Genomic DNA, 13,110 nt, shown 5'->3' on the forward strand with positions numbered 1-13,110 from the left:
ACCTTCCCCTGCTGAAGAACTGGTTAGGGGAGTTCCAAATTCTGGCACCCCACCTGAAACATCTTTACCCAGCTTAGATCTGGCTGGGAAGAATGAGGCTTAGTAAAATCAGAGGAAGATAATTCTCCCTGAACCTCCAAACAGTGCTGGCACAAATCAGCAGGCACTCCTGGCTGAGATGCCTGAATATGACAGGCAGTACAAAGAGAAAAGTGTTTAGGTTTCTTAGATATAGGCGCCATTAGGTTGCTAGCGCACTGATCAGGGACCAAAGGCGTGCGTCTAGCTTTTTTTATTTAAGGCATCCAAAAAATAGGTGTCCAACACTTAGGCGTCTCACACCTAGGTGTCCCAATGCCTAGGCATCCCTAGGATAGCCACCATAAAATCAAGCGCACAGCAATGCTCAACTTGTGAACACAGGTAAGCGGATGGCCACTAAGATGCCACTTAGCTCGGACGCACTGACTACTGGGCCCGCCTAAGCATCCAAAAACTGGACGCAAAATCTGGATGTATAACTAGACACATACACTGAACCGACAATCCTGCAGAGGGCAGCCTAAAGAAAGTACGTGAAATACCATTAAGGCCCACAATGCGGCGTGCAGTGAAAAAGCCTTAGAGCGGGGCCTAGCCTACAGAGGTTGCTTAACCTGCCAGGCTGCCCACTTGCCTCAACCTCCCATGGAGCGGGACGAACGTCGGAACGGCACGCCAAGCACAGAGACCGAGGGAAGGAGGAAGCCATACACCAAAAAACCCTCCTTCTCTGTCTCTGTATTTTAAAACATTTATTTTAAACTTACTCGAGCTCAGCCTTACCTGGTTGAGTACAGAAACCGTCTCCGGCTGCGGGAGAAGAGGGCATATGCAGTCACCGCCGTGCTCGGCTTCCTGCAGCTGTTGCCTTTCAGCTGCTTAACAGCTAAGTCCATGCCTGCTGAAAAAACATCTACCTGACCAAGTCAATCATCTGAGGGACCACGAAAATCACCTCAGGAATTCTTAACTGGGGGAGGGACCTTTTGGGATCACCGCAAGAGAGTGGGGTGAATTTAATTTTCATTTCTCCTTTATTCAAACTGAAGCAATCTCCAGTAGGGAGATGCACATCCACCATCTGCTGGAGACAGAGAATACTGGCAGGCTGATGTCACTGCAGGAGTAAATATACTGTGACATCAATTTGCTCCGACTCCATCTGCTGGTAGAGGTGCATAACCCACTTTTTCTGGATTTATCTGACTGAACGCTAAGAAAATGACAGAATAATTATCTCAGTTTTAATAAATTTAATGTTAACTTATTGTTGTGTAGCCAGCTGTGGATGCTTGAAAGGCATAATGAAACAAATTGTACAGTAAGAGCCCATGTAGAGTAAGTATAGTGGGAAAAAGAATTGTTTGTCATCTGCATATAGTTTGAAATGTACTCCAAGACTATCTAACAAACAGCATAATGGTGTAAGGTATATATTGAACAAGGTGGCTGACAGTGCTGAGCCTTCAGGACATCAGTTTTCATGGAATGCCAAGAGGAAGTACTGTTGTTAATCTCACTGTTCGCCCTGTTGAGGGCGAACAGTGAGGTAAGAATTGAACCATGCTAATACTGTTCCTGAAATTCCCAGCACAGATAGCTGATGTAACAGGATGTTATGATTTGCAGCATCAAACACTGATAAAATGTCTAACAGAATAAGCATGAGATCCTTGCCTGTGTCAAAACCTCGTCTGATTGTGTCAAAACTAGAGAAAAGTAATGATTCTGTGTTGTGAAGTTTATGAAAACCAAATTGGGACTGATTGAGAACATTATTGTCTTCAAAGAATTCAGATAATGCTAATGAAGGTATTAGCTATTAGCCCCCAATGCAGAGAGGTGTACTAGCTTAATTCATGTTTTCTTGGTGCTGGAAACTTTACTCCTGGTCAAAGGTGGAGTAAGGTATCTATCGCTAGTGTTAGGCTATGAGCAGAAACTGGAATTCCAATGCTTTTTGTGCACATAAATCATGTCTGACAGACTCCCCCGCATTTAAAATGTGCCTTCAGCCTGTGCTGAAGGCATATTTTAACTTCAGTTTGTATGCACATTTTCCAGTCTGTGCACTTTTCTAATTCCCGATTTAATTCCCCTGATCAGTGGTTACATTTTTTTAAATGACTTTCAGTGCACAGTTTTAACGCACACCTTATTACATTGGGCTCAATATTAGATGCTTTTGATTTTTTTTTAAATTTATTGTTTATTAACTTTTCAATATTTACATCAAGTAAACATTATACAATGCGTAGATTAACATATTAAATTTTACCACAATTGAAAAAACTTTTCATTTCTTACTCAGTTTAAATATTCATAGTTCTCATCTACTATTCCAAGCAATCCTATAGGGGATTTACATTGACGGTTTACAAGAAATCAGATCACTCTCACTTACAAAATATTGGACCGTCGCATGAATGTAGCAAGACTCTACATAACTGCTACGATTTACTCCAGATTCTGGGGGTTGTTTGGTTCAAGAAACTTCTGCAGCTGAACAGGTTCAAAGAAAATATACTTTGCTTTCAGATGTTTTACAATGCATTTACTAGGATACCTCAGGCTGAAACTGGCATTCCTCGCAACTACGTCAGGCCTGAAAGACAAACATTTCTTGCGTCTTTCCTGAGTAATACGGGAAAGGTCTGGATAAATCCAGATCTTTTTCCCATAATAAACTTCTACCCTATTTCGCATGAATCTCTTCAAAATCAAATCTCTATCCGCTGAGAAAACACATGAAAAAAATAATGTCAATCGGTTTTTAACTTCAGAGTCCAATGATAATTCCAAAATCTGAGTCAAATTTAAAGGGTTCTCTTCATCCTGGACCGTTTTCTTTAACTTTTTCTCCTTTATTCGGAAGATAATATACTCTTGATATCACCGGAAGCCCTTCCACAGGTATTTTCAATATTTTTATCATGTAATCCTTTAACATTTCATAAGCAGAGATCTCTTTTATGAACGGAAAGTTCAATGCACGCAAATTTAGATATTTTATTTGATTTTCAACATTCTCTAACTTTTTCACATTTACATCTTCCACTCTCAAAATGTTTGAATATTCTCCACTTTATCCATACGTTGTTCCAACGCTTGCATCTTGGTAGTCTGCTCATTCATATCTCTTTCAATTTTTATAAACCTATTATTTGAATCCAGTGTGATTTTGGTCAAATTCATAACGGCACTTTCCAGACCCTTCACAGCATGCCACAAGGACTCCATAGTTATTACCTTCGGTATTTCCATAGGTATGTAAGTTTCCAAAATCTGCTTCTGAGCCAATTCTCCCCCACCTGTCGTAATCCCTCTCACAACTTCCTGGATAGCTCTCTTTTCCTCATCTTCACTGCTTCTGGGTAAGTCACTCAAATTTAATTTATCCAAGTCAGTATTTTTCCCAGTTAATATACATAGTTCTTGAGGACTTACCCCAGCTATCGCAGCATCAGATGGAACTGGGGAAGGGGGGTCATCGGAGCGCCGGGACTCAGTGTGATCTCGTCAGTGCAAACGCTGACATCCGCCCTATGTCAGCGTTTGCAGCGGCCTCCTCTACCGGCAATCCTCTTGCTACACCAGTAGCGAAAAACGACTCACTCCTCATTTGGCCACCTTCAGAGATCGGCGATGATGAGGCCAAAACATCTCTGAGCTTGGCTTTTTTCTTTTTGAATGCGGCATGTTTCAGGAGAAAGGTTTTCAAAGAAATCGGGGAGAGAGCGTTTCACCAACTGTTTCACGTGGCGGCCATCTTGAAATCCCCCTAGATGCTTTTGATTTTGAATTTAAAACATTTATAATAGTGTTCAGAAGAGAGTTGCAATCTGTGGCCTAGTCTCTGATCAAAGTACTACTTTTGCAATGATTGGGCATGGTGGAAAGTTAGGGGTGATTAAAAATAAGAGAAAAATAAATAAAATATTAGCTCTTTTATTTTCCCTAATGACTATTGCTTCTAACAACACATAATATAAACATAGATTGTAAAATGTATCCAGGACTTACTATACAGGGATGAAATGCACTTGCCACATGCTCTCACATTCCGCCTTCTCAGTATTTTATTTTGGAGGTGTAATGATGGGAGTACATGGCAACTGCTCAGTCTCCCATCCCATTCTGGTGTATCTCTCTCTCTTTTCCTCCAGCTCCCCCTGCAGCCCTCTCACTCTCCTCCCAAGTGCCAACACCTTCACCTCTTCTGTCACTCCCTGCCCTCCTGACCCCATTCAAGGCTGAGGTCATTCTCGGTCCCCTGGCTGCCTTGCCAGCTGAGAAAATGCACTCCCTCCTGGTGAGCAGGTGAGTACATTTTTGAAACCCTGAATATATATACATCAGTGGACTATATAGCCTGTTAGAAACCACGATCATGGTACTGCATACATCACTAGGTGTCCATGGCCCAAACATATACAAATCATGCTTGCCAATATTTGAAATCTCTTCAGAAACACATATTTGGGGGGGGGAAGAGGAAGAGAAGCAAGCTTTTTTTTTTTTTTTTTAACTAGAGTAAATGTGCTTTTGTGAGATTCAAAGAAAACTAGAATTTGGGGTCAATCATGAGAGAGAGCTGGCAGTTCTAGAGACTGCGGCTCACCTGTATCAGGTAAGCTGGTTGGTTCTGTCAACGCTTGACACAGTTTGCATACCTTTTTTTTACCTGCTTGTGTTCTGTTGGACCTAATTCCCCAACATAATGGGGCCTGACCTCTCAAACATATTCAGCACCGAACATGTCAGCTGGTGGCGTACTTCATGGTCTCGGGAAAAATGGAAGGAACTTCACCCAAGCGAACCTAGAAAACTTCTTCTCTTAAAAGGCCCCGCAGAACCCAAGCATGGCTGACAGAGAGTTATAATATTTATTTGAAGGTGTTGACCAGAAAGGCCAGGTAAAGACAAAAACTTTTGGTTTTCCACGCAATACCCCGCCAAAGGTGGCAAGGAGCATTGGCACAGAGCAAAACAGCGGAACATTTGCAGCATCTCAGTCCCATAAGGGGCTAATCTAAAGGTTTACAGATACGTTCAGCTCTTCATCTGGAACAGGAGGTGGAAACTCAGCCTGACCTGGTATCACCTCATGAGGTGGGGCAAGGAGGAAGGAGAGAAGAGGAGCTCCTGCTCTATAAAGGTCTTTTTTTTCCTTTCAAGAAATTCTGCCCTGTATGTTTTTCCCCCAATGGATTTTGAAATGGGGGGAGGGCAGGTGGTACCGCATCATCCCTCCACCCTCCCTTCTGCTCCTTCCAGCGAGGTTCCTCGCCACCCCTTCCTTCTCACCCCTATCAATTCTCCCCTCCCCCCTTCCACTTTCTTCTCTACCTCTCCATCTCCCAACTCCTTAAAAATCATAATCGGTTTAACTTCCTTTCCAGCTCCAGCTCCCCCTTCCTTCCTTTGTTGAATTAAGGCACGGGGAGGGGAGAGGAGAGGTGTCAGGTTTTTAAACGTGGTCTCCTTTGACCCGGCTTTTACTAGGAGATGGGCTGGGGGGGGGGGGGTGAGCCCGCTATTCTGAGGCTGCGTCCGTCGTGTGACAGGACCAGGATCCAAAGCTCGGGCCGAGGGCAAGAGGCCCGAGGCCAGCGCTCCCCCCACTGACCTTGGCCTGCCCTCTAAGGCGGCGGCCTCGATGTCACTGCCCGCTCTTATCTGCCAACAGTCAGTGAGAGCGCGCGCGCGCCCGGAGGCCTCCCGCCTCGGGGACAACGGAGGAGGGGGGAGGAGAGGCGGTCCTCCCGCCCATTTCCCCGCCCCTTCCATTCTGGCCCCACCTCCTCCGAGCCGCCCCCCCTCTTTTAAGAGGTGGGGCCCCGCCCCCTTCCCCTCCCTCTCCCGCCTCGGCGCGGCGGCGCGCTTCCTGCTGACAAGATGGCGGCGGCAGCGTTGTCAGAGAGCAGGGCCCTGGCCTACACGGTGCATAAGTGGAGCTCCTTCTCCTCCACCTACCTGCCCGAGTGAGTAAGGCAGCCCGGGGCTGCGCGTCCTGCTCGTCTCTCTGCCCGTTCGCGGGCCCGCCGCACGCCCACCTGGTCCTGAAGCGTTTAGCGGTGCATTTCTTCTGGCTGTGCTTGCGTGTGTTTACCTTTGCGGTTCCTTCGGCATTGTCCTCTAGGACGGTGGCTTTACCCCTCTCTTATCCGGATCGGTTCAGCCTAGCCGTGCTTACAGGGCTCCACTTACCTGCAAGTGCCTGCCCTTTATTGCATCTCTACTTTTCCATTGCTCCGGTGTTGGCCCTGGCTGCTCAGACACAGACACATCTGTGCAGACCAGGGTATGAAAATGACCTCACGATGAGAAGGGGGCAGCTGAGGGATTGCAAAAAAATAAAAATGATGTGCAAGTAGTAGTAATCGTGTAGGGGTGCTTCATAGAGGTTTTATGATAAATACACCTGTAAAAGGTACCCATCCCTGAGTGGTGAAGTGACCGAGAGGCAGCTTAAAGGCAAGACACAGTATAAGTCATTATTCTTAAGTATTGTATTACGTTTTTGCTTGGTATGGAATGTATTCTTTAAGACAAATGCAGTATGAGAAAAAGAATGTTCTGGAAAAGACTAGTGCTGTAGAATAAGCACTTAAACAATATAGAAGCATGCATGTACCAAGGGGTTAGTGCCTGCATCCCATTTTAGCTCTATCATCTTACACACTGACAGGCAGATGCAATAAAGTGCTCTCAGCCTAGTGCACAGGTTAACACTGTTGGATGTGCTAGACTAATGCCTGATGCAATGGGATTAGTGAGTCCAAACAAACACATGGCTAATAGCACTCATCACATCTAAATTCCATGTTGTTGAGGCTATTACACCCAGATGCAAAAAATTGCTGGGTGACCAATGCACTCTTTTTAACTTGGCAAATTTAATGCCAGCCACAGAGCTGGTGTTGTCATATTTTGTCAAAAGCACATGAAAAAAAATACTGGGCTCTGTGGTTCCTCTGACTTAGTATCATTGGGATGCTAAGTTCTGTTGCTTGCTGGGCTAAAAATTAAGGGAAAAATGAAAGGGCTAGATAAAAAAAAAATAATTTCTGGGTGCACAATATACATGCTGCAGGCGTGCGTGTATATTGTGCTTGTGAGTTATTTGTGGTGGGATAAAATGGACATTTGTATTGCATGCCAGTTTTCCTAACCTGCGCACAGCCATATCTCCTGGGCACCCAATGCTTCTGAGTGGTAGAGCTGCACAATGTTTACCTAGTGTGTCCTTTTTAAACACCGTAACTCATTAGAATAAAGTATTGCATGCCCAGGAGAGGTGGGCATTTTAACTAATTACTTACGTCTCCACTAATTAAAGATTTGGAAAAGACCCTTGGGCATCTATTCTTTGTTTCCTCACGGCGTTGTTTGATTGCCTACCTTGCTGTTTTCTGAGCCTGTGTGTGCATTAAGAAAATGAGTGCGTGATATTCATTGGCCACTAAGACTATTTGCATATTACACTGATTAGATTTGTAAGAAAAGCTAAGGATGCTGAAATACTTTTTCTCCTTTTATATACATTCTAGTATGTTAAAAGTTGAACACTGAGTTTTGTTTTGCTATCTGGGCTCAATTTACAAGATTGCCATGACTTAAAAGAATCCTTCCTTATTAACATATGAGAAAATCATATTGCAAACCAGTTAGGAAATTGTTATGCAAACAAACTCATTGGTTTGTAAGTTAGAAGCAGTGGTGATTTAACTTAAGTGTAATAATTCAGAAGAACTGAAGGTTTACTCTTCCTTGTTTCTTAAGCACTGCACCTTTTTATAAGATATCTTCTAATAAAAGACTAAAGATTTTTCTCTTACTGGTTGTTGGAATTCAGTGTTTACTAGCATCCAGGGCAGTAAATTATTTTAGAGTTGACAAGCACATGGTAGTTTTTGAGTTGATGTTGACACTCTGACACTGCAGGGCAGAATCCAGTGTTTGATCACCTGTGGCACTTCATATGAGGGTGCAGCACTGATGCTCACTGACCTTGCTCATTTTCCTCCTGATGAGCAGGCTGCCAGAGATCAATATTTAGTTGAGTATATGGATACTTTTGGCTGATTTGTAAATATTTACGGAGGGATTGGGCCAATTAAAAGATTGCGTAACTAACATAGTATTGAGCAGAAAAAGAAAAGCTTGCCCAGCAATTTTCTTATGGAAGAAACTGCCCTTCATGCAGGTAAACCCCAAGCCTTATGTTAAGGGTAATAATATTAATAATCAAAACCAAGTACTGTCAAAACCATATCAAAATTACTCATCAACATTTTTACAGGGTGAGCAGCTGCCTTGATAATTCAGATAGTGCTGTTGAATGTGCTAACCTTTTGGACTTACTCTAAAAGCAATCCTGCACTTTTTCCATAATGTCTGCGTATCAGTACCTTGGCCCTCACATTTTCTCCCCACCGTCAAAGCGGAGAGCAATGTTGCAGTTGCATCAAAATCATGAAAGCTAATTGGTTAAGGGTAGTAATCTCCAGGCCTTCTGTTTGGGGTAGTAGCTCCCGTTCCATGCAGGATCCCCGTATGCATCTTTTTCTTCATTTACACCTTTAGGGATCCACAGTGTTTATCCTTTGCCTTTTTGAATTGGTTTACTGTTTTCGTCTCCACCACATCTTCTAGAAGGGCATTCCAGACATCCACTCCTCTCTCTGTGAAGAAATATTTCCTAACATTGGTTCTGAGTTTCATTTCATGACCCCTTGTTCTACTAATTTATTTCCAATGGAGAAGGTTTGTTGATTGTGCATCAGTAAGATCTTTCAGGTATCTGAAGATCTGTATCATATGCCCCCTACACCTCCTCTCCTCCAGGGTATACATATTTAGGGCCTTCACCCGCTCCTCATAAGTCATTTGATAGAGACCCCCACACCATTTTTGTTGCCCTTTTCTGGACCGCCTCCATCCTGTCTCTGTCCCTTTTGAGATAAGGTCTCCAGAACTGAACACAATACTCCAGGTGAAGCCTCACAAAAGACTTTGTACAAGAGCATTATTACCTACTTTCTCTTACTGGTTATTCCTCTCTCTATGCAGCCCAGCATTCTTCTGGCTTTAGCTATTGCCTTGTCACTTTGCTTCACCATCTTCAGATCACTAGACACTATCACTCCAAGATATCTCTCTTATTCCGTTCACCCCCCATCACATACATCATACATGCATGACTGGACTTCTTGGCATTGAATTCCAGTTGCCATGTCTTCGACCACTGTTCAAGCTTCCTGAAATCACATTTTATTCTCTCCACTCCTTCCGGCATGTCCACTCAGTTGCAGATCTAAGTATCACCTGCAAATAGACAAACTTTATGTTCTATCCCTTCCGCAATGTTGCTCACAAAGATATTGAATAGAACCGGTCCTAATACCGAACCTTGTGGCACTCCGCTTAACACCATTCTCTCTTCAGAGTAGGTTCCATTTACCATCACAAGCTGCCTTCTATCTGTCAACCAGTTTGTAATCCAGCTGAAAGAGGTTATTTTAGCCAAAAGAAATCCTTCAAAAATTGGAAGAAGGATCCATCAGAAGAAAATAGGAAAAAGCATAAGCATTGTCAAGTTAAGTGTAAAACATTGATAAGACAGGCAAAGAGAGAATTTGAAATGAAGTTGGCTATAGAGGCAAAAACTCGTAATAAAAACTTTTAAAAATATGTTTGAAGCAAAAATCTGTAAGGGAGTCAATTGAACCGTTAGGTGACCGAGGGGTTAAAGGGGCTCTTAAGGAAGATAAGGCCATTGCAGAAAGACTAAATGAATTCTTTGCTTCCATGTTTACTAATGAGGATGTTGGAGAGATACCAGTTCCGGAGATGGTTCTTAAGGGTGATGAGTCAGATGAACTGAAACAAATCACTGTGAACATGGAAGATGTAGTAGGCCAGATTGACAAACTAAAGAGTTGTTAATCACCTGGACCAGATGGTATGCATCCTAGGCTACTGAAGGAACTAAAAAATGACATTTCTGATCTATTAGTTACAATTTGTAACCTATTATTAAAATCATCCATTGTACCTGAAGACTGGATGGTGGCCAATGTAACCCCAATATTTAAAAAGGACTCCAGGGGCGATCCGGGAAACTATAGAACAGTGAGCTTGACTTCAGGGCCAGGAAAAATAGTGGAAACTATTCTCAAGAACAAAATCATAGAGCATATAGAAAGACATGGTTTAATGGATCACAGTCAACATGGATTTACCTAAGGGAAGTTTTACCTAACAAATCTGCTTCAATTTTTGAAGGGGTTAATAAACAAGTGGATAAAGGTGAATTGGTAGATGTAGTGAATTTGGATTTTCAGAAGGCATTTGACACAGTCCCTCATGAGAGGCTTCTGCAAAAACTAAAAAGTCATGGGATAGGAGGCAATGTACTTTCGTGGATTACAAACTGGTTAAAAGACAGGAAACAGAGAGTAGGATTAAATGGTCAATTTTCTCAGTGAAAAAGGGTAAACAGTGGAATGCCTCAGGGATCTGTACTTGGACCGGTGCTTTTCAATATATATATAAATGATCTGGAAAGGAATATGACGAGTGAGATTATCAAATTTGTGGATGATACAAAATTATTCAGAGTAGTTTAAATCACAAGCAGATTGTAATACATTGCAGGAGGACCTTGCAAGACTGGCAGATTGGGCATCCAAATGGCAGATGAAATTTAATGTGGACAAGTGCAAGGTGTTGCATATAGGGAAAAATAACCCTTGCTGTAGTTACACGATGTTAGGTTCCATATTAGGAGCTACCACCCAGGAAAAAGATCTAGGCATCAAAGTGGATAATACATTGAAATCGTCTGCTCAGTGTGCTCCAGCAGTCAAAAAAGCAAACAGAATGTTAGGAATTATTAGGAAGGGAATGATTAATAAAATGTCATAATGCCTCTCTATTGCTCCATGGTGAGACCCCACCTTGAATATGGTGTACAATTCTGGTCGCCGCATCTCAAAAAAGATATAGTTGCGATGGAGAAGGTACAGAGAAGGGCAACCAAAATGATAAAGGGGATGGAACAGCTCCCCTTATACTGTAAGGGGTAATAGCGCGTGGAAAACGCACGGCAAACCCCTCTGGAACTAATAGCGCTCATCACATGCAAATGCATGTTGATGAGCCAATTGGTTACCGAAATTACAGAAAGTAAATTGTGCGGTCTCACCATGGAGCAATAGAGGCAGGCATTAATTTCAGATGGCACTGGGCAAGTGTGCAGAAAAAACTGCTTTTCTGTACATTCTCCGACTTAATATCATAACGATATTAAGTCGGAGGCCCCAAAAATTTAAAAAAAATAATCTGCCTGCAGGTTGGAAAACAGGCGCTCAATTTTGCCGGCGTCTGTTTCCGAGCCTGTGGCTGTCAGTGGGTTTGACAACCGACGCTGGTAAAATTGAACGTAGGCTGTCAGACCCGCAGACAGCTGCCACTTCCGCCAATATGGAGGTGCTAGGGATGCGCTAGTGTCCCTAGAGCCTCCTTATTAGCGCGGGCCCTAATTTAAATAAAGAATCGCGCGCCCAGGAGAGGTGCCTGGCGTGTGTCGGGAGAGCGGGCGCTCGCCTTGGAGCGCCGTCTCTCCCACGGACTTTATTGAATCGTCCTCCTGATACCCTCCCATATAATGCACACAGCAAGGAAGTTTGTTTTCACGCACCATTGGCAATACAATCTACTCCCTAAAATCCTGTTCACATAAGTGTTTTAAGTCATAAAAATTTAATTGTGAAGTGATCATAAATGTTATGTCATTTACTGAAATGTTTTCTATCATATGTTGTCTTTTATTGTGTAGAGAGTAGATTGGACAGCAGTTTTTCTTTTCTTTTGATTGTTTTGTGTTAATGAACATTGGTCATTCTAGTGGAAGACATGAGGGCATTCACCCTAGATAGTCTTTGGCTCAAGTTAATTTTTGATTGCTAGTTCAGTGTTTGCTAACCAGTGTGTCTTCAGACCTGATCATATGTGCCACAGAAAAGTTAGTATTGCCTGATGCTCAGATCCAGGCCGCAAGAGATAGCAGTGGTGACTCTTAGATGCGTAGGAGTTTCTAAGAGCGAGTGTAAGCATGCATGTCTCTTCCTAGCTGCAGTATGCACCCTGGAGTGTGGTAATTAATGGGCAGCATGCAGGGCATAAATAGTAGTGGCTGCTCTTTGTTCAGCATACACATTGCACACATTTTCCCTTTCCTGACCTTCCAGTCTCTGTCTGAGTGAGATAAGGGAGAGTGTGCACTGAGCACTGGATGTGCGTGGTTAGGGAGTGTTGGGAGCAGCAGTGGTGGAGGAGTTTTGACAGCCAAGGTAACTACCACAAAAAATATAGTGGATCGGTGTGCAGAAAACACAAGAAATGAAGAAAATGTAAAAAAAAAAAAAAAAAAAAAAAAAATACAAATTGTGTGCTGCATTAACACTCAGTGGTTGCATACAAGCAGACAAATTTCAGCAAACTAAATAAAATGGAAGTATCTCCTAACTCAGTTATATATTCTGATAATAGCTTAATCATACGTTTGTAAAATTTGGACCCCCGACATGGGACTGTGTTTCGGGAGGGACAGACGCACAGATTGAAAGGTGTCCCATCAAGTCAAATATCCAGTAAGTTATATAAATCAGCAATGACAGATCCTTCTGTGGAGTTGCAAATCCCTGATAAAAGGAGGAATGTGAAAATGCCAGGACCATGAGCTTACAGCAGTTGGTCTGCTCAGGCAGGAGAAAGTAATTCGGTGCATAATAGCAAGAATTATTTTGTGTTTTTTATCAGACAAGTTTCAAGTCCTGCCGAATTGGGTGCGTGATGGGACTTTCAGTGCTTCCCTAGCTCTTCTTTTGACATATATATGAGTCCTCTCCATGTCTGCCTTGCCTGTCCTTTGGAGGTTTGGCATGCCACACACTTTTTTGTTAATATTGCTTTGCCTTGGTCTTGAAAAGTTTGGGACAAGCTGCATGCTACAAGAATCTGTTTACATAAGGCGAAAAGTCATACACATTTCTGAGTAGA

At 42.9% G+C, this 13,110-nt stretch overlaps 1 protein-coding gene across 2 annotated transcripts in view; it reads left to right on the plus strand.

Moving 5' to 3' along the window:
- The first annotated feature begins 5,884 nt into the window (after positions 1–5,884).
- Positions 5,885–13,110, plus strand: part of MKLN1 (muskelin 1) — a 315,844-nt gene continuing 308,618 nt past the window's right edge. The window contains exon 1 of one of the 2 annotated variants that reach the window (XM_029616983.1): positions 5,885–6,026. In XM_029616983.1, the coding sequence (XP_029472843.1) occupies positions 5,941–6,026 (86 nt within the window). In that variant the 5' untranslated portion in view covers positions 5,885–5,940. The remainder of the gene's footprint in view (positions 6,027–13,110) is intronic. The other variant, XM_029616986.1, reaches the window with a different exon arrangement.

The sequence above is a fragment of the Rhinatrema bivittatum genome, chromosome 9, assembly GCF_901001135.1.
Source record: "Rhinatrema bivittatum chromosome 9, aRhiBiv1.1, whole genome shotgun sequence".
NCBI lineage: Eukaryota > Metazoa > Chordata > Amphibia > Gymnophiona > Rhinatrematidae > Rhinatrema > Rhinatrema bivittatum.